Raw genomic sequence first — 22,401 nt, forward strand, 5'->3', positions numbered from 1 at the left:
ACTTACCTTATGTTTGAGGGTGATTCGAGCGCCCAACGGCTTGTTGTGTGTGTATGTGTGTGTATGGTTGTGTGTGTATGTGTATTAGATGCTTCTTAATGCTGGCTCCCGCTATTGAGTAGCCACGTGAGCGGAGAGCACCTCGGAGCGTGGCAAACCACACCCAGAATCCAGCAGCGTTCTGATGAGACTCGCCACCTCCCCTCCACCATGTATATATATATGTGTGTCTATCGCCAGCGACCAACTCTCCAGCGAATATCCTTTTGGCCTGTCTGTGTTCACTCAGGTGAAGGTTACCATCCTTATTGCCACTGAAGGAAGCACTTGTTCCTCCAATTTTCGCGAGCTGGAGCATGCATGATTTACGTTTTGTTTACACTTCTTAGATGTTTAGGGTCCCCCGGTGTGGGGGCGGTAAGAGTTGCTGGCCACCTTCCGGAACGTCGGGTTTTCGTCCCTCGGACCGTACCGTCCTATTTTGCACGACGGCAAGAGCAGAGGCAAATGGCGGACCAATTGCAGGTGTTTATGAAAGGGGGCGCAAGGGAGGAGGAAGGAGGATGTAACGTGGGAGGTTGAACGATGCAAATAGAGAGCCTGCTGGGCATTTTAGGAAAGGGAGTCGAGATGTTGGTAAAATCCCCGGGATTGCCCCCCAGCACTTGCTCTCGCTCCCCCCCTCACACCCACCCACCCCCCTCATCCTCACACCACCACCCCTACCCCCCTGACCCCTTGACGTCACCCCCCCCCCCCCCCCCCCCCACACACACACACACACACACCCTTCTGAAAACTCCAAGGGCGCGTGTGGTTGGAAGAACACCGTGTTGTTCTCACTGCGGTGGGAGAGAGAGAGAGAGAGAGAGAGAGAGAGAGAGAGAGAGAGAGCGAGAGAGAGAGAGGCTTCTTGTTGATGACATTGATGGGCCAGTTGTTGTTGTGGTTGTATGGGAAGGCAAGGGAATTTGTATTGTTGTCAGTGATGGGCCAGTTGCTCTGGATACATACATGTAGGAGTGGAGGAGGGGGCGGCCTCATGTTTACGAAGGGATTCATAGATCAACATGCCCCCCCCCTAGGTCTTTCGGAGACTGTATGTGATAGTGGAAGATTTTGAGAAACACACGACATGCGCTGGGCGAGGTGTTAGAGGAAGGGGGTTCAGCTATTTCAGAGAAAGATCTTGCAAACTTAAGAGCGAACTAAATCATCGCAGAAATACGCCATTGGTGGATTAGGCGCAAAATAGTGAATCAAGTCTCTTTTCAGACGTGTCTTTGTAACTGGTTTCTACCAGTCTGATAGTGATGTCACTAGATATGTGTTACCCATCCTGATGAAATGTTTTGTATTTGTTTTGTCATTTGAGATAAACCAGTTGCCCACGAAGTTGTATCCATTGTTACGACTGATTTAGGACGAATCAAGCCATAAGTAGCTGATTCGATCAAGATTATCGAGACTTTTGATCATGATCAATACCTGCATTAGATTACCTCTCAACCTTCTCTTTTCTAAGCTAAATATATTTTAAGTCATTTCATTGGCTTTCGTAGGATTTGCTTTTCAGTCTTGGGACCATTTTGGTAGCTGGACACTGTGTACACTTTCTATTCCTCCTGCCTTTTTTTTCTTTCCCCCCCAATTAGAGGGATCGAAGCTGAAGACAGTATTCAACAGGGGAATGCTAAAGTTCTCACCATGAATTAGACCATTGTGCTCGCCCTCTTACCTCTCTTGTGCTGTGTTTACATGGCATTAAGTCACCAGAGACTATGAAACCCAAGTCTGTGTCCTCATTTACCCTCTGAAGGTAAACAGAAGTCATACTTTAGCTCGCCTTTCCGTTTTCGGTAGTTTTGCTCTCGATATCAAGACTCATTTGACATGTTTGAGCCCAGAGTCCAACAGTTTCTCTGTGTCGATTTGAAGCTATAGGTGTTTAGTATCAGTTGTTGATATATTTCTCATCTTAGCATCTCTTGATCATAAATTCCAATTCCATTTTACTAAAAAGAGACCCCGCTCCCAAGAGTGTGATCCCTGTGGTACGCCACTTGTTACGGCTGACCGTTCTGAGGCCACCGAAGTACAGCTCTCTCTCTCTCTCTCTCTCTCTCTCTCTCTCTCTCTCTCTCTCTCTCTCTCTCTCTCTCTCTCTCTCTCTCTCATTATGCCAGTTACTCACAATATTATCATCTGGTTCAGCCTACTCTCTATCTCCCCCCCCTCTCTCTCTCTCTCTCTCTCTCTCTCTCTCTCTCTCTCTCTCTCTCTCTCTCTCTCAACCACACAATTTGAAATATAATTTTACCGACTGTGGCCACACACGCCTGAATAATCCGCGCTTGGAAATCTCGTAGTCTTCTCATGGTCACACCTGTTGTTAAGAGTTCAGTCTTCAAACAGTGAATGGTTAGGTGCTTCATTCAATACCCTACTTTTGTAAACAATACCTTCTTCCTTTGTCTCTGCCTTCCCCCCACTTCCTTGTATACTGACAGAACTGCTTAGCTTTATAAATCCCTGGACTCTTGTTTGTTTCTTTGAGGTTGCATTCATGTTGGGGGTAAATACACCGATCTGTGGAATGAACTGATAACGGTTTATTGAGCTGAGGGGGAACCATCGGGCTGAAAATGCACCCAGTTGAGGTATTATACAGGGGGGGTTTACAGAAGCGGGAGGAGGTCATCAAGGAGCTTAAGACTCAAGGTGGCGGGCTTTAGGTAAACATACGAGTTGAGGTGCGCCTTAGTGGCGTGTGGCAGATACACCTTGTTCCTAAGGACAGGGACGTGTTGGGTTAGATATGCTCAAACCACCTCCCCACACCCCTCCTCCCTCACTCCCGCGAAGTGTCAGCTGGGCCGGACGTAACTCAATCTAACGATCGAGTGCCCCACGCGATAGATGACGTACGATGGTGGTAGAAGCGATGCGGTGCCAGTCCGTACATGTTTCAGGAGTAAAGTGCCACGCCTCTGTCACCATCCACCATCCACCACTATGGCCATATCCCTTCCTCAGACATCCTCTATCCCCATCACTCACTTAACCCCTACACAGCCCAACAGAGTACCCATATATCGACCAAATCCTAAAGAAGGATGAACAGCTGTACCGACTGTGGGCCACCTGCCGCACGCACCTCACACCACACATTGTCCTCAAACATCTCATTTCCAGCACATCCATCCTCCTGCGCACATCTCTATCCATAGCCCACGCCTCGCAACCATACAACATTGTTGGAACCACTATTCCTTCAAACATACCCATTTTTGCTTTCCGAGATAATGTTCTCGACTTCCACACATTCTTCAAGGCTCCCAGGATTTTCGCCCCCTCCCCCACCCTATGATCCACTTCCGCTTCCATGGTTCCATCCGCTGCCAGATCCACTCCCAGATATCTAAAACACTTTACTTCCTCCAGTTTTTCTCCATTCGAACTTACCTCCCAATTGACTTGACCCTCAACCCTACTGTACCTAATAACCTTGCTCTTATTCACATATACTCTTAACTTTCTTCTTTCACACACTTTACCAAACTCAGTCACCAGCTTCTGCAGTTTCTCACATGAATCAGCCACCAGCGCTGTATCATCAGCGAACAACAACTGACTCACTTCCCAAGCTCTCTCATCCCCAACAGACTTCATACTTGCCCCTCTTTCCAAAACTCTTGCATTCACCTCCCTAACAACCCCATCCATAAACATCCATATATATATATATATATATATATATATATATATATATATATATATATATATATATATATATATATATATATATTTGCTTTTCTAAGTATTTCTCACATACATTCTTCAAAGCAAACACCTGATCCACACATCCTCTACCACTTCTGAAACCACACTGCTCTTCCCCAATCTGATGCTCTGTACATGCCTTCACCCTCTCAATCAATACCCTCCCATATAATTTACCAGGAATACTCAACAAACTTAGAAAAGCAAATGGATTTGTATGTAGCATTTATGGATCTGGAGAAGGCATATGATAGAGTTGATAGAGATGCTCTGTGGAAGGTATTAAGAATATATGGTGTGGGAGGCAAGTTGTTAGAAGCAGTGAAAAGTTTTTATCGAGGATGTAAGGCATGTGTACGTGTAGGAAGAGAGGAAAGTGATTGGTTCTCAGTGAATGTAGGTTTGCGGCAGGGGTGTGTGATGTCTCCATGGTTGTTTAATTTGTTTATGGATGGGGTTGTTAGGGAGGTAAATGCAAGAGTCTTGGAAAGAGGGGCAAGTATGAAGTCTGTTGGGGATGAGAGAGCTTGGGAAGTGAGTCAGTTGTTGTTCGCTGATGATACAGCGCTGGTGGCGGATTCATGTGAGAAACTGCAGAAGCTGGTGACGGAGTTTGGTAAAGTGTGTGGAAGAAGAAAGTTAAGAGTAAATGTGAATAAGAGCAAGGTTATTAGGTACAGTAGGGTTGAGGGTCAAGTCAATTGGGAGGTGAGTTTGAATGGTGAAAAACTGGAGGAAGTGAAGTGTTTTAGATATCTGGGAGTGGATCTGTCAGCGGATGGAACCATGGAAGCGGAAGTGGATCATAGGGTGGGGGAGGGGGCGAAAATTTTGGGAGCCTTGAAAAATGTGTGGAAGTCGAGAACATTATCCCGGAAAGCAAAAATGGGTATGTTTGAAGGAATAGTAGTTCCAACAATGTTGTATGGTTGCGAGGCGTGGGCTATGGATAGAGTTGTGCGCAGGAGGATGGATGTGCTGGAAATGAGATGTTTGAGGACAATGTGTGGTGTGAGGTGGTTTGATCGAGTAAGTAACGTAAGGGTAAGAGAGATGTGTGGAAATAAAAAGAGCGTGGTTGAGAGAGCAGAAGAGGGTGTTTTGAAATGGTTTGGGCACATGGAGAGAATGAGTGAGGAAAGATTGACCAAGAGGATATATGTGTCGGAGGTGGAGGGAACGAGGAGAAGAGGGAGACCAAATTGGAGGTGGAAAGATGGAGTGAAAAGGATTTTGTGTGATCGGGGCCTGAACATGCAGGAGGGTGAAAGGAGGGCAAGGAATAGAGTGAATTGGAGCGATGTGGTATACAGGGGTTGACGTGCTGTCAGTGGATTGAATCAAGGCATGTGAAGCGTCCGGGGTAAACCATGGAAAGCTGTGTAGGTATGTATATTTCCGTGTGTGGACGTGTGTATGTACATGTGTATGGGGGGGTTGGGCCATTTCTTTCGTCTGTTTCCTTGCGCTACCTCGCAAACGCGGGAGACAGCGACAAAGTATAAAAAAAAAAAAAAAATATATATATATATATATATATATATATATATTCCTATGAGTCCACGGGGAAAATGAAACACGACTCATAGGAATATCTTGATCACGCGCAAAATTGTGATCCTTTCCAATATATATATATATATATATATATATATATATATATATATATATATATATATATATATATATATATATATATATATATATATATTTAAACTATTCGCCATTTCCCGCGTTAGCGAGGTAGCGTTAAGAACTGAGAACTGAGCCTTTGAGGGAAATCCTCACTTGGCCCCCTTGTCTGTTCCTTCTTTTGGAAAATCAAAAACGAGAGGGGAGGATTTCCAGCCCCCCGCTCCTTCCCCTTTTAGTCGCCCTCTATGACACGCAGGGAATACGTGGCAAGTATTCTTAATCCCCAATCCCCAGGGATAATATATATATGTATATATATTTATATTTATGTATATACTGTAATGTAAACCATACACCATCATTGATTATCTTATAATTTATTAAAACAATTTATGTAGCTTACATAATTTCGTTGGAGGTCAGTCTTGCCTCCAGATAACAACGTGGACGAGATAAGGCTCATGTTACCCCGGGTCAGTTCAACGCCTGTCGGTGACAGTGGGTGCAGGTGGGGACACAGGCTGTCGTCGATGACAGTGGGTGCAGGTGGGGACACAGGCTGTCGATGACTACAGTGGTGGGTGCAGGTGGGGACGGGAGATGGATGGCTCTCCTGTCGTCTTGTTTGCATGTTCGAGACCTGTGTGTGTGTGTGTGTGTGTGTATCTTGTGGTGGGTGGTGTATGGGTCGTTATTCTACAGCCCGTCGTCTTGGCAACACCCTTCCTCTTCTCTCTCTCTCTCTCTCTCTCTCTCTCTCTCTCTCTCTCTCTCTCTCTCTCTCTCTCTCTCTCTCCTTCCAGTCGAACTATGTTGCCGGGTTCCTGTAGGCGCCGAAGAAGAGGACGTTCCTAGTGAACTTTTCGTAGATGAAGAAGAGGAACGGCCTGTTGCAGATGAAGCGGACTGGGCGTACTTGGCTGCTGTGGCCAGAGCGAATGTCCACTGCAAGCGCCGTGGCTGCCGCCGCCTCCGTTCCTTCCTCGTTCACCTCCACGAACGCCTTGTGGACGGCCTTGGACACGAAGAGCGGCAAGTGCAGCACGAAGTCGGATAGGTCGGCAGCCCCCTTGTTGAAGAGGTCTCGCACGCCCAGGTTCTCCAGGCCCTGTTGGAAGGAAAGAGAGAGAACGGGGTGTGGAGTTCATTGTTGCAGAAGTAAACAATATGGAACACACACACACACACACACACACACACACACACACACACACACACACACACACACACACACACACAACCCTCTACAGTGATATTTATGAGGCATTAATGAATGGGGAAAAAGAATGGACACCAGTCAAGCGGGGATTGCTCATCCTCCTCGAAGGCTAAGGCTGAGGCGTCTGAATGTGTGTGAATGGAACCAAGATGAGAAGAAAAGAGAGATAGGTAGTGTGTTTGAGGAAAGAAAACTGGATGTTCTGGGTCTGAGTGAGACAAAGCTCAAGGGGTAAAGGAGAGGAATGGTTTGGCAAAGTCTTGGGAGTAAAGTCAGGGGTTGGTGAGAGAAGAGCTTAGGAAGGAGTAGCACTACTCATAAAGTAAGAGTTGTGGGAGTATGTGATAAAGTGTAAGGAAGCAAGTTTTAGAGTGATATGGGTAAAACTGAAAGTGGATGGAGAGGGATGGGTGATTACTGGTGCTTATGCACCTGGTTATGAGAAGAAAGATCTTGAGAGGCAAGTGTTTTGAGAGCAGCTGAGTGAGTGTGTCAGCAGTTTTGGTGCAGGAGACCGGGTTTTAGTGATGGGTGATTTAAATGTGAAGGTAAGTAATATGGCAGTCGAGGGTATAATTGTTGTACATGGGGTATTCAGTGATGTGAATAGAAATGGTGAAGAGCTTGTGGATTTGTGCTGAAAAAGATTGGTGATTGGGAATACCTGGTTTAAAAAGAGAGATATACATAAGTATACGTATGTGAGTAGGAGAGATGGTCAAAGGGCATTATTAGATTACGTGTTAATTGATAGGCTTGTAAAAGAGAGACTTTTGGATGTTAATGTGCTAAGAGAGGCAGCTGGTCACTGTCTTGTGGACGCGAAGGTAGAGGTTTTCAAGAAAGAAGAGAGAATGTCGGGGAGAAGAGAGTGGTGAGAATAAGTGAGATTGGAAAGGAGACTTGTGTGAGGAAGTATCAGGAGAGATTGAGTGTAGAATGGCAAAAGATAAGAGCATATGACGTTAGGGGAGTGGGTGAGGAATGGGATGTATTTAAGGAAGCAGTGATGGCATGTGCAAGAGATGCATGTGGCTTGAAAAAGGTGGGAGGTCGGCAGATTAGAAAGGGTAGTAAGTGGTGGGATAAAGAAGAAAGTTAACAGTGAAAGAGAAAAGAGAGGCGTTTGGACGATACCTGCGAGGAAAGAGTGCAAACGACCAGGAGATGTATAAGAGAAAGCGGCAGGAGGTCAGGAGGAAGGTACAAGAGTTGAAAAAGAGGGCAAATGAGAGTTGGGGTGAGAGAGTATCATTAAACTTTAGGGAAGATTAGAAGATGTTTTGGAAGGAGGTAAATAACATGCATAAGACAAGAAAAGAAATGGAAACATCGGTGAAGGAAACAAGGGGGAAGTGATAACAAATAATGAAGTGAGAAGGAGAAGGAGATAGTATTTTGAAGGTTTGTTGAATGTGTTTGATGATAGAGTGGCAGATGTAAGGTGTTTTGGTCGAGGTGGTGTGTGAAGTGAGAGTCAGGAAGAATAGTTTGGTGAAGAGAGAAGAGGTGGAGAAAGCCTTGCGGAAGATGAAATCCAGCAAGGCGGCGGGTTTGAATGGTACTGTAGTTGACTTTATTAAGAAGGGTGGCTGCTGTGTTGTTGATTGGCCGGTAAGGATATTCAGTTTATGAATGGATCATGGTGACGTGCCTTTGGATTGGCGGAATGGATGTATAGTGCCTTTGTACAAAGGCAAAGGGGATAAAGGTGAGTGTTCAAACTACAGAGGCATAAGTTTGTTGAGTATTCCTAGAAAATTGTATGGGAGAGGGTACTGATTGAGAGGGTGAAGGCATGTACAGATCATCAGATTGGGAAAGTGCAGTGTAATTTCAGAAGTGGTAGAGGGTGTGTGGATCAGGTCTTTGCTTTGAAGAATGTGTGTGAGAAATACTTAGAGAAACAGATGGATTTGTATGTGGCATTTATGGATCTGGAGAGTGGATAAAGATGCTTTGTGGAAGTTCTTAAGAGTATATGGAGTGGGCGGTAAGCTGCTCAAAGCAGTAAGAAGTTTTAATCAAGTGTGTAGGGCTTGTGTATGAGTGGGAAGAGATGAGAGCGATTGGTTCCCACTGAAGGTCGCTTTGCGGCAGGGGTGTGTGATGTCCCTGTGGTTGTATAATTTGTTTATGGATGGAGTGGTTAGGGAGATAAATGCAAAAGTTTTGGAAAGAGGGGCGAGTACGCAGTCTTTTGGGGATGAGAGGGCCTGGGAAGTGAGTGAAAGGAGAAAGTTGATGGTAAATGAGAATAAGAGTAAGGATATTAGGTTCAGCAGGGTTGAGGTACAAGTTAGTTGGGATGTGAGTTTAAATGGAGGGGGTTGTTTTAAGGAAACTATGGAACACTGCTTAAGAAAATGACGAAGGCAAAATATTAAAGGCGAGAAAAAGGGGTTGGGTGGAGCAGGCAGGCAAGGTGTGTGTGTGTGTGTGTGTGTGTGTGTGTGTGTGTGTGTGTGTGTGTGTGTGTGTGTTAGGGTAGCGCATCAGGTAATTCCCACAACCAACGGAATGATGGAAGCAGTTGGAAGTGAGCAGACGCGCTTCTGGCAAGTAGAGGAGGAGGAGGAGTGAAAAATATTATGCTGCTTCAACGGGAATGTACCGACCGGCAAGCATGCGTCCGTCGTTCGGTCCGTCTTCGAGAGAGAGAGAGAGAGAGAGAGAGAGAGAGAGAGAGAGAGAGAGAGAGAGAGAGAGAGAGAGAAAGTAGGCAGATGTCTTCTCGTCTAGATGACTGAGGGGGAAAGCGGCGGTAGGGAACGAGAAGGGACCACGAAAGAAACCGCCACGAAATCTGCATGGTTGTTCATCTCTCTCTCTCTCTCTCTCTCTCTCTCTCTCTCTCTCTCTCTCTCTCTCTCTCTCTCTCTCACACACACACACACACACACACACACACACACACACTCACCTTCACCAGCTGTTCCTTGATGGTGTGCTCCAACTTGAACCTGGGCAGCTGCAGGTAGACGGGGCGCTCCTTGAGGCCCGTGTCTAGCACCGTGCGGAGGTTGGCCCCGCTCATGGACGCGACCATCTCCTGGAAACCTTGTGGGCCTTCCTTCGTCGGCAGGAGCAGCACCATGGACATTTCGTTCCCGTTGTACGGCACCTCCAGCACGTGAGCTCTCAGTTGCTGCGACTCGGCTGGGGAAAGAGGAGCGAAATGGATGGTTAAACCAAGATGAGATGGGTGGGCGGTAGACATGGAGACTACTGGGGAAGTATTAGAGGTCTGTGGGAAGTGTTAGAGGTCTGTGGGAAGTATTAGAGGTCTGCGGGAAGTATTAGAGGTCTGTGGGAAGTATTAGAGGTCTGTGGGAAGTATTAGAGGTCTGTGGGAAGTATTAGAGGTCTGCGGGAAGTATTAGAGGTCTGTGGGAAGTATTAGAGGTCTGCGGGAAGTATTAGGGGTCTGCGGGAAGTATTAGAGGTCTGTGGGAAGTATTAGAGGTCTGTGGGAAGTATTAGAGGTCTGTGGGAAGTATTAGAGGTCTGTGGGAAGTATCAGAGGTCTGTGGGAAGTGTTAGAGATCTGTGGGAAGTATTAGAGGTCTGTGGGAAGTATTAGAGGTCTGTGGGAAGTATTAGAGGTCTGTGGGAAGTGTTAGAGATCTGTGGGAAGTATTAGAGGTCTGTGGGAAGTATTAGAGGTCTGTGGGAAGTATTAGAGGTCTGTGGGAAGTATTAGAGGTCTGTGGGAAGTATTAGAGGTCTGTGGGAAGTATTAGAGGTCTGTGGGAAGTGTTAGAGATCTGTGGGAAGTATTAGAGGTCTGTGGGAAGTATTAGAGGTCTGTGGGAAGTGTTAGAGATCTGTGGGAAGTATTAGAGGGCTGCGGGAAGTATTAGAGGTCTGTGGGAAGTATTAGAGGTCTGTGGGAAGTATTAGAGGTCTGTGGGAAGTATTAGAGGTCTGTGGGAAGTGTTAGAGATCTGTGGGAAGTATTAGAGGTCTGTGGGAAGTATTAGAGGTCTGCGGGAAGTATTAGAGGTCTGCGGGAAGTATTGGAGGTCTGTGGGAAGTATTAGAGGTCTGTGGGAAGTATTAGAGGTCTGCGGGAAGTATTAGAGGTCTGCGGGAAGTATTAGAGGTCTGTGGGAAGTATTAGAGGTCTGCGGGAAGTATTAGAGGTCTGCGGGAAGTATTAGAGGTCTGCGGGAAGTATTAGAGGTCTGTGGGAAGTATTAGAGGGCTGCGGGAAGTATTAGAGGTCTGTGGGAAGTATTAGAGGTCTGTGGGAAGTATTAGAGGTCTGTGGGAAGTATTAGAGGTCTGTGGGAAGTATTAGAGGTCTGCGGGAAGTATTAGAGGTCTGCGGGAAGTATTAGAGGTCTGCGGGAAGTATTGGAGGTCTGTGGGAAGTATTAGAGGTCTGTGGGAAGTATTAAGGGTCTCTGGGTTGACTGAGACGATGACCCTCGGCAAAATATGACGAGCGAATGACAAGATGGCAAGTTTGAAGAGGTCTGGCACCAGGTGCCGGAGCATGGACAGGAATGGGGTGATGGGTCGCTCTTCCGATCTCCGGATAGACAGAGAGAGGCCCTTCCGTGAGAGGGAAGGGGGTATGGGGGGGAGGTTGGAGGGGGGAGGTCAGCGGGGGCAAAGAAAGAGAGGGGAAAAAAATCTCCGGTAGGTGCCTGGGAAAGGGATTGGGATGGGGATGGAATGAAGAAATCGTAAATTATTTGTACTATAACAGATGATAATGTTTGCAGAGACATATATATTTTGTTACTGTCCTTTACCCCTCTCGCTTTGGGCCCCTTTTACCCCTCTCACTTTGGGCCCCTTTTACCCCTCTCGCTTTGGGCCCCCTTTACCCCTCTCGCTTTGGGCCCCTTTTACCCCTCTCGCTTTGGGCCCCTTTTACCCCTCTCGCTTTGGGCCCCTTTTACCCCTCTCGCTTTGGGCCCCTTTTACCCCTCTCGCTTTGGGCCCCTTTTACCCCTCTCGCTTTGGGCCCCTTTTACCCCTCTCGCTTTGGGCCCCTTTTACCCCCTCTCGCTTTGGGCCCCTTTTACCCCTCTCACTTTGGGCCCCTTTTACCCCTCTCACTTTGGGCCCCTTTTACCCCTCTCGCTTTGGGCCCCTTTTACCCCTCTCGCTTTGGGCCCCTTTTACCCCCTCTCGCTTTGGGCCCCTTTTACCCCTCTCACTTTGGGCCCCTTTTACCCCTCTCACTTTGGGCCCCTTTTACCCCTCTCGCTTTGGGCCCCTTTTACCCCTCTCGCTTTGGGCCCCTTTTACCCCCTCTCGCTTTGGGCCCCTTTTACCCCTCTCACTTTGGGCCCCTTTTACCCCTCTCACTTTGGGCCCCTTTTACCCCTCTCACTTTGGGCCTCTTTTACCCCTCTCGCTTTGGGCCCCTTTTACCTCTCTCGCTTGGGCCCCGGGTGGGAGCGTCTCATAAGTCATCCCTTTCCCATAGGACGACCCGTCGTGCGTGTCACCTCCTGGTGACCCTGCTGAGCATAATCGCTGCTCCTCATACCAAGTGACATAGACGCACGGGTCAAAGTTTGAGCTAGGGTTACTGTTACACAGACCCAAGTGAGACAAATAGACACACACACACACACACACACACACACACACACACACCAAAACTACAGCTATGGTTCATGTGTCATTAAGGTAGTTTGTTTATGTCGATCCTGAGTCACGGCCGCAAACAGTTTCAGTCGTGGAGGTCTTAAAAGAGTTCTCTCCAAACTGTGTCCGTGGGTAGGTGCGCCACCCGACGACGGTGGGTTCAACGAAGCGTCCTTCCCGAGTCATCTGCCGTAGTAAACACGACCCCAAATAATACAGTGACCCATTCCATTCATCGTGTCCACAGTGCGGATCACAGCAGACCAGAGATGGCTTGATGTATGCACTCATCTTTCACTGCCCTCCCCCGTGTTGACGGGGGAGGGCAGTGAATCTGTCAGACATTCGGGTGATACATGGATACAGTGGTCGACGAAAAGGTACTACCACATCTCCAAAGCACCGGACAGGTGGTTGGCACAAGTCTTTGCTGTCTAAAATTCCTTTCGTTCGACTCTTCTACTCTCTCTCTCTCTCTCTCTCTCTCTGAACATATCTCTTCCTCGCACTGAGCGTATCTTTCTCGCATTGAGCATATCTCTTTCGCACTGAACATCTCTCTTTCTTGCACTGAACATATCTCTTTCTCGTACTGAACATCTCTCTTCCTCGCACTGAACATCTCTCTTTTTCGCACTGAACATCTCTCTTTCTTGCACTGAACATATCTCTTTCTCGCACTGAACATATCTCTCTCGCACTGAGCATATCTCTCTCTCTCGCACCGAACATATCTATCGCACTGAACACATGTCCTAATCGTAATTCGGACTTATGACACATCTCGAATGGGGGCAGCAGAGTAACCAGGGTACATTTTGGAAAATGCTAAGACGGAGTTTCTTTCTCCAGCCGAGTGTCAATCGTGTTTCACTCCGTTTACTTTTCAGAGATCCACGGTTCGACTCCCGTAAGATAGATATCGGACACAGCCACACCATCCGGTTTACATGGGAAATCCCCCACGTAATCAACGTCACCCCACCTATATAAATTCCATGGTTGTTTTTTTTTCTTTCCTCGTGAGCAGCTACTATAATCAGAAGCGATTTCCTGCTCTCTCATTAAGTCTGCAGACATCGCTTCTCCAACAACTTTCTCCTCTCTCTGCCACAATTATGCTGGCCCCCTCCCTGCTCCTGAGGTATACAACTTTGGCCACTGCTCTTGTGAGATGTCCGCAGTGCGGCCTGGAACCCGGGGCAAACGTCTTGCCACTGCTTCCCATAGTTCGTGTGTGGAGACCAACTCCTCGAGGATAGGCTGTTAAGATGTCTCCTTTCCGTAAAAAGCGATGCTGTCTGACTCTCTCTCCCCTTCTCTCTTCTCCCCATCTTTGCGTCACGTTTCTAGTATGAGTGAAGTCTACAAACAATTTTGTGGAGGCCCCTTTTTCTCCAATCTATTTAGCTTAAGAGAAATGGATTGTGGGACATGTTTTGGCCCTTGACTGGGTCATGTTTTGCCCGTGCCACACACACACACACACACACACACACACACACACACACACACACACACACACACAACAACAACAACAACAACAAAACAGAAACTCACCATATCTAAACTTGGACCTGATTTGCATCATATCCACGTCGATGGTGTCCCGCGACGTGACGTTGAATGGCACCTTTGTGGTGAAGTGGGGTTGGAACTGGTTGACCCAGGTGCCCTTGAAGTACGCCGCGTTCACCAGCACCATGACGATGTTCTGGAGGTCGGCACTGGAGATGATGTCCTTGATGCGTCCGTTGGTGGTGGTGGAGACGAAGTTGTTGATGATGTCCGCCGAGCCGGTATTCTGCAGACACAAACGATGCGTGAGAGAGAGAGAGAGAGAGAGAGAGAGAGAGAGAGAGAGAGAGAGAGAGAGAGAGAGAGAGAGAGAGAGAGGATAATGAAAATAACCAGGAAGGCACATTATAATGATATATATATATATATATATATATATATATATATATATATATATATATATATATATATATATATATATATACACACATATATGTATATAATATATTCCTATGAGTCCACGGGGAAGATGGAACACGATAAGTTCCCAAGTGCACTTTCGTGTAATAATCACGTCATCAGGGGAGACACAAGAGAGAAATATAACAGTCAGTTGATATACAACGAAGAGACGTAGCTAGAACGTCATTTGGTAAAATGAATCACATGTTTACCAAATGGTGTCCTAGCTAAGTCTCCGCGTTGTACAGTTAGGTTCGGTAAAATGGTATCTGCTGGCTATGTGCGCCTTTTGGGAAATAACCGGTGTAGACCCCGTTGCTCACCAACGTGAGACGAAGGGCATTCGAGTACTTAGTATTCGAATAGTTATTTCCTATTAGCCAGGCCCATAGCCTAGCGGTAGCATTCCCGCCTGTGGCACAGGGGTCCCGGGTTCGATCCTGGCTGTTGGAGGTTTGTATGTTCTATGAAGGTGCGCGTTCATATGCACTTTATTCGTATATATATATATATATATATATATATATATATATATATATATATATATATATATATATATATATATATATATATATGTATTATCCCTGGGGATAGGGGAGAAAGAATACTTCCCACGTATTCCCTGCGTGTCGTAGAAGGCGACTAAAAGGGGAGGGAGCGGGGGGCTGGAAATTCTCCCCTCTCATTATTTTTTTTTTTTTAATTTTCCAAAAGAAGGAACAGAGAAGGGGGCCAGGTGATGATATTCCCTCAAAGGCCCAGTTCTCTGTTCTTAACGCTACCTCGCTAACGCGGGAAATGGCGAATAGTTTGAAAGGAAAAAGATATATATATATATATATATATATATATATATATATATATATATATATATATATATATATATATGTTCGCCACTCCACGCGAGGTAGCGTCAAGACCAAAGGACTGAGCCCTAGAGGAAAAACTCCTCACTTGGCCCTCTTCTCTGTTCCTTCTTTTGGGGAAATTAAAGGCGAGGGGAGGATTTCCAGCCCCCCGCTCCCACCCCTTTTAGTTGCCTTCTACGACACGCAGGGAATACGTGGGAAGTATTCTTTCTCTGTTCCTCGGGATAATATTAACATATATATATATATATATATATATATATATATATATATATATATATGATTATTCATAATGACAGGGAAGAGCCTGCATATATAAGATGTACACAAGAGGGGGAATATGATGTGCGGTGAGTAATGTGGCAGTTGAGGGTATAATTGGTGTACTTAGGGTAATTCAGTGTTATGAACGGAAATGGTGAAGAGCTTGTGGATTTATGTGCTGAAAAAAGATTGGTGATTGGAAGTACCTATTATAGAGAGAGGAAGAAGATACACAAGTATACGTATGCGAGTAGGAGAGATGGTCAAAGGGCATTATTAGATTACGTATGCAAATGAATGGGAGATATATAAGAATGAGCGGCAGGAGGTCAAGAGATTGGATTGAAAAAGAGGGCGAGTGAGAGTTGGGGTGAGCGAGTAAACTTTAGGGAGGAGAAGATATTTTGGAAGAAGCTAAAGAACGTGCGAAAGACTAGAGAACAAATGGGAATAACGGCGAACTTTGCAAAAGGGAAAGTGGTAACAGGTAGTTATGAAGTGAGGAGAAGACGGAGTGAGTATTTTGAAGGACTGTTGAATGTGTTTGATGACAGGGTGGCAGATGTCAGGTGTTTGAGTTGGGGTGTTATGCGAGAGAGAGAGAGAGAGAGAGAGAGAGAGAGAGAGAGAGAGAGAGAGAGAGAGAGAGAGAGAGAGTCATGGATGGAGAGTGGTTTGATGAAGAGAAAAGAGGTGGTGAAAGATATATCTGCGTTAAGACGAAGAGTGCCAAGGCGGCTGGAGTGGACGGTCTTGCTGTCGAACTGATCAACAAATAGGGATGACTGTGTTGTTGATGGGTTGGTCAGGCAATTATGTATGTACCATGGGTGAGGCGCCTGAGGATTGACGGGAATGCCTGAACACTGTCACTTCATGAGGGCCAAAGGTGGGGTGGAGGGGATAAAGGCGAGTGCTCAAACTACAGAGGCATAACTCTTGCTGATTGCGCCTCTCATACGTTGTACTGAGGAAGAAGAGTTGACCATTGGTGGATTCAGGGGGAGGAGTACGGTCCTGGATGCACTGAGCGGTGTCTGTAGAGGTCTCACTGTATGCGAGGGGCAAAATGCGCATGTTCGATGGCAAAGCAATGCCGACGGGCCGGAGTCAGGCGAGGACTAGCGTATAATAGATTAGCAGATACTGAAGAAATGTGTGTGTGTGTGCGTGGGTAGGTGGGTATTGCTGATGCGATGACTGGGGATCGGACTGCTCAACTCGTGGCCAAAATACAGGTGTCCTGGCTTCACCCCCAAGTCTGCTCCAGGCACGACGCCCACCAGCCTGAACTCCGACTGGCTGTCAGACTCCTCAGTAGTAAGAGAGACGATGGAAGTCTGGAGCTGACCCAGAGCGGAGGAGGAGGAGGAGGCCAAGGCTTGGGCCTGGGGGAAGGAGGAGGAGGAGGAGGAGGAGGCCAAGGCTTGGGCCTGGGGGAAGGAGGAGGAGGAGGAGGAGGAGGCCAAGGCTGGGGCCTGGGGGAAGGAGGAGTAGGAGGAGGAGGAGGACTAGGAGACGACAGGTTACTCACGTCGGAGAAGTTGACGTCCTTGACCTCTTCGGGGAGGAGGGACTTGATGCATTGCCTCAGGGGCAGGAGTGAGTCGTAGTATATGCGGTTGGCCACAGTGAATGAGTAATGCGCGCTGTTGCCTTTCTCTCGGTATCTGTGGGGATAATAGTAGTAGTAGTAGTAGTAGTAGTAGTAGTAGTAGTAGTAGTAGTAGTAGTAGTGGGAAATGGCGAATTTGTATATATATATATATTTTATTATTATTTATTATTTTCATTTTGCTTTGTCGCTGTCTCCCGCGTTTGCGAGGTAGCGCAAGGAAACAGACGAAAGAAATGGCCCAACCCACCCCCATAAACATGTATATACATACGTCCACACACGCAAATATACATACCCATACATCTCAATGTACACATATATATACACACATAGACATATACATATATACACATGCACACAATTCACACTGTTTGCCTTTATTCATTCCCATCAATATATATATATATATATATATATATATATATATATATATATATATATATATATATATATTCGCCATTTCCCGCGTTTGCGAGGTAGCGTTAAGAGTAGAGGACTGAGCCTTAGAGGGAATATCCCCACTTAGGCCCCTTCTCTGTTCCTTTTGTTTTCGGAGAAGTTAAAAACGGGAGGGGAGGATTTCCAGCCCCCAGCTCCCCTTTTAGTCTCCTTCTACGACACGCAGGGAATATGTGACAAGTCTTCTTTTTCCCTTATTCCCAGCATCAACAGTATAATATAAACGTTACAATATCCTTAGATAGAAAAAAAAAAGATGATAATTGGCCTTCAAAAAGTACTTGTATTTAAGAAAACAGAGAGAGAGAGAGAGAGAGAGAGAGAGAGAGAGAGAGAGAGAGAGAGAGAGAGAGAGAGACCCACACTCTCCCTCAGACCCATCTATCATAGTTTCCCCATCAAGGAAAAGAGATCCATATTTGAAGGAATGACAAGCGAAGTACGGAAAGAGAGAGATAGAGATAGATAGATAGATGAGAGAGAGAGAGAGAGAGAGAGAGAGAGAGAGAGAGAGAGAGAGAGAGAGAGAGAGAGAGAGAGACCCACACCCTCCCTCAGACCCATCTATCATAGTTTCCCCACCAAGGAAAACAGATCCAAATTTGAAGGAATGACAAGCGAAGTACGGAGAGAGAGAGAGAGAGAGAGAGAGAGAGAGAGAGAGAGAGAGAGCAGGGGCGTCGTCATCACCAGTGAGGTCGATGAGGATCATTCAGATTCTACTCAAGAAGGCAAGAGTCGGGTCCTGGTGAATAATGGGGACTGTCATTCAAAGAACAGGGGGGAAAAAAGGGAGGGGGAGGGGGGAAGATAAGAAAGAAAAGTAGTGTGGGGCATAACAAACGTTCCCCTGGAGACGAATGAACGTAAAAGGATGGGTAGGAAAAACGTTCACCTGGAAACGAATGGACGTAAAAGGACCGAGGCGATATAGACGAGCAAGCACATGGCACACACGCAAGCTTGTTAAGGTAGAGGCACAATGGACGAACAAGCGCAGGCGCAAAGCTCGTTGAGAAAAGAAGCTATATAGACGAGCAAGCACAGGTACAAGCTCATTAAGGCAGAGGGGAAATAGACGAGCAAGCACAGACGCAAGCTCGTTGAGGAAGAGGCGACATAGACGAGCAAGCAGAGGTACAAGCTCGTTGAGGAAGAGGCGAAATAGACGAGAAAGTACAGGCGCAAGCTTAGACACACAATCTTTTTGGAAACATGGAGGGATACCATCGGGTCCGTCTGCTTCATCCGTCCCTATAGAGAGGAGAATACATTATTTGATCATAAGGTGAGTGAAAAGTATATTAAAGATGATTTGAGAATCGTCTGGATTAGAATATGAGGAAACGAGGGAGCCGGAGTGTGGCTTTAATAGCCAAGATATCTCGCCATACTGTGTTCTGGACAAGAAAGAAAGGGAGAGATGCAGCTATTGTTGAAGATATAGTTGGTTGAGGGCTAGAAACATCAACTTCTCTGAGTCAGAAGGTAGGTTAGGAGACTCCCTTCGTGCCATGAGGGAAATATTCCCGATGGTCTGTACTACTCACATCTTCTTCAAGATGCTCAGCAGCCTATAGGTGGAGGTTTTGTCTGTGACCCTCAGCGCCGTCTCAAGCTGCCGTTTCGTGTCGCCATTGGAGCCGAGATAAGCCATGCTGAGCGCCGTCCAGATGCTGTAAGGTGAGAAGAAAAAGTTGCTGGACGAGTTGGCTGGGGAGAGCTGCCTGTAGAGGTCAAGGCCGAAGTCCGTGACGCCGGTGAGGTCCGTGTTCACGTCGCTCCCCGCATACTCCGTGAGGCATTGTTGCTGGACGCCTCCCGCTGTTGCTAGGGCGACCAGCGCCGTCACCACCGCCGCTTGCAACCTCATGTCCCTGCCAAAAGACATGTACATTAGATGTGGGAACAGTACTCCATACAAGGACGGATCATCTGTGGGGAGGAAAAGAAATTTCGACATCTAGACAGGACTCCTAGTTTCCTGGAGGCAGACTTGGTTATTTCCGTAATGTGGGGTTTCCGAGAAAGAGCGGATGTTACACTAATACCAAGTATGTTCACTGATTGAAGAGGTGGAATTACAGAACCTGCAAAGGATGGAGAGGAAAGTAGTGAGGCATTGGAGGAGAGGTGTAGAAATTGGGTCTTGGAGGCATTAGATGGGGAGATTTCGTCTACCCCACTGTGATATCCTGTCCAAGTCTGAGTTTACTGAGAAATCTGTGTCGAGACGAGATGCAGATCGAGTGAGAGTAGAGGGAACAGAAGCGAAGGACGTGAGGGGAATGCGGAGTTGAGTTGTTAACGTATGAATGCATTTATTCAATTGAGAAAGAAAGGAAATCGGTGATAAAAGGAAGAAAAAGTGTAAGGGACAGGAGAGAACTTTAAGGAAGAACGTTCATGGAAAAAGGGGAAAGACTGATCCATCAACAACCTCGGAGATAGATCAGTCGTAGAGGAAGTTCGATACGAGGGCATAGTGAGGGAGGGAGGCCAAAAGAGGACAGCTTAGATATAACCAGGCAACTACATTGGATTCCCCTAAAGTCTTTCAGGGATGATGACCAGACATTAGCAAGATAGGAGAGAATATCGCTAGTGGATCTTACCTTACGGAAGCCATACATCAGAGAGAAGACTGTGAGAGACTCAAGATGTTTAAGGATACGGGAGTTGAAGAGGGATTCAAAGCTTTTGGAAAAGGTAGATCTCAAAGTAAGTGGACAATAGTTAGAAGGGTTAGAACGGTCACCTTTCTTAGGAATGGGGGTGTGTTAACGCATGCTTTCAGGAGGTAAAAGCAGAAACGGAGCAGACGAGCAAGCACAGGTGCAAGTTCAGAGGCACACTCTTACAGTACCCGGGCATGGATGCCATCAGGACCATAAACCTTGCTTGTGTCCTGAGAAAGAAACGCTTTCCGGGCAGTTAGAAAGAAAGATAACAGGAAGGGGCATCGGATTAGTAAGAAGAGAATCAGGGTGTTGAAGGAATGTTAGAGTCATTCATGGTGGAGTTAGAGGTGAAACGGGAGCCAAAGAGACTTGATCTATCAACGGGAGAGAGAGAGAGACTGCCATAACACCGTCAGAACGGGAAAGTAAAGGGAAGGTAGAGCGACAGTTGCTCGTGATGCTTTCAGCTAAAGACCAGAAAGACCTATCAGTGGATGACGGAAGAGAGGTTATGGCACTTCCTCCAAATAAAGGAACACTTTGCCTCACGGGTAAGGTGCTGGCAATGATTATAGGCAGTGATGGATGGTGAATGGGAGTCGGAGGAGATGATTTTTTCCCCAAGCCCCGATATGCCTGATCCCTTTGTCTAAATGGCCTCAGAACAGGAACGGTTGAGCCATGGATTGGAAGAAGAGGTCGTCGTCTTGGAGGAAGAGGGGATAAATGCTTTCCATTCTCGCAACGATAACCTTTTGCTACGCGTTCGGTGGAGACAGAAGAGTCACCACGGGACAGTGATTTGTCCAGGGAAAGTTAAAAAAGAACTTTCGTACGTTATTCCAATCTGCTCTATTGGGGTGCCATTATTTCCGTGTCGAAGGGGCTGCTGGAAGGGGAGGTGCCGTTAGAATAAGATACGTTCAAGAGAGTCTGGTCAGATGAATCTTTCCAGAGGGGCGGGATTGTATAGTTACAACGGGATGTTAGGTTAAAGGTGAAAAACAGATTCAGAATGTAAGGAGAATGGTCACAGCTGTCAGGAACATGGGTGTGGTGGGTGGGAGATAATTTTGCTCCGAATCACAGAGAACGGAGGACGCGAGGGCTTCAATTACCTTCAGCACACCTCAACATGAAGGTCCTCTCGTGTGCAGACGACCTCACAAGCATCATCACAACACCCGGACACCACGCATGCGCGGTCCGCGTGACGTAAACAACTGGAACAATGGTTCAACCAAAACGGAAGTCTTCAGTCACTCTCTAGACCTCAGACAGACAGATAAGTCCAGTTCACATCCTCCAGTCACTTTGGACAGGAAAAAAGAATTCTTTAGCATCTTCCAGGAACAACACGTCGATCTAAACTATGCCTCACCTTGCCTGGTCTTCCAGCCTCTTAAAGGCAAATATAACAAAGCTGGAAAACCACAGAAATACAGCGCACTCAGAACAATCACAGACTTCCCAGCAACGACAAGCACTCAACCATATCACAATGAAGGAAAGATGCTCCCAATACAGTCCCACTTGAACATCTTCGGCTCAGTCCTACGCAACAGCACTCTGGGCCCCTTCCACCCAAACCACTCTATAACCAGCGACTCCCAGATTGTCGTTAAAAAAATGTTTACCCTTCCCTCACACTTAACGTAACTCTACTCGCAGATCCCTCCACTCCAATATGTATAACACTGACGAAACATATACACATTCAAATACCCCGACAGGCTCTTAAACAGCCGACCTCCCAAATTTGTATGAAACACCCACCCTCAAAGATATACACCCATCTGAAACCACACTCCCTAGACAAATTCGAGTTTCGCTCTCCCTCTTCTGCTTTGGACAACACTGGAAACACCGTTTCAGCATATCCCAAGACCCTCCACGCCCACGGATGCTACTGCCATAGGGAAGACACCGAGCACTTCCCACTCAGTTGCCCTGCACTCTCACTCAACACATAGACGCACCTACACAGATAACAACACTTACGACCTATGGTCTTGACCGGTGGACGTGGCCAGCTTCCAGAGTGCTGCAGGAGCCTAAAGGATAAAAGGGATTCCCGAGGCAGGAAATGTGTGTGTGTGTGTGTGTGTGTGTGTGTGTGTGTGTGCTTCGCTTAATTTAGGTTACAACGCGATTAAAAAGTCACCTTGGCGAGGCTTCCCTACTGCTTAGAAGAGCCGGTCACGTGCCCCGGGAAGGAGCACAAGACACAAAGTTCCATGACGTATGTGTGCGAACTACATGAGCATTGAAGGGACGCGACGA

The 22,401-nt window shown here is 46.8% G+C and overlaps 2 protein-coding genes across 2 annotated transcripts in view; one reads left to right on the plus strand and one right to left on the minus strand.

Annotated features, from left to right (window-relative positions):
* The window catches only part of LOC139749583 (serine protease inhibitor 88Ea-like), a 142,067-nt gene that overhangs the window by 27,365 nt on the left and 92,301 nt on the right, over positions 1-22,401 (plus strand). The window lies entirely within an intron of this gene.
* The window catches only part of LOC139749651 (uncharacterized), a 37,884-nt gene that overhangs the window by 12,901 nt on the left and 2,582 nt on the right, over positions 1-22,401 (minus strand). The window contains exons 2-8 of the mRNA XM_071663821.1: positions 18,988-19,314; positions 16,895-17,030; positions 13,808-14,051; positions 9,561-9,796; positions 6,228-6,526; positions 5,822-5,939; positions 1,707-1,813 (exon numbers count right to left, since the gene is read on the minus strand). Of these exons, the coding sequence (XP_071519922.1) occupies positions 1,707-1,813; positions 5,822-5,939; positions 6,228-6,526; positions 9,561-9,796; positions 13,808-14,051; positions 16,895-17,030; positions 18,988-19,310 (1,463 nt within the window). The 5' untranslated portion in view covers positions 19,311-19,314. The remainder of the gene's footprint in view (positions 1-1,706; positions 1,814-5,821; positions 5,940-6,227; positions 6,527-9,560; positions 9,797-13,807; positions 14,052-16,894; positions 17,031-18,987; positions 19,315-22,401) is intronic.

This window comes from Panulirus ornatus, chromosome 7, assembly GCF_036320965.1.
Source record: "Panulirus ornatus isolate Po-2019 chromosome 7, ASM3632096v1, whole genome shotgun sequence".
Classification (NCBI taxonomy): Eukaryota; Metazoa; Arthropoda; class Malacostraca; order Decapoda; family Palinuridae; genus Panulirus; species Panulirus ornatus.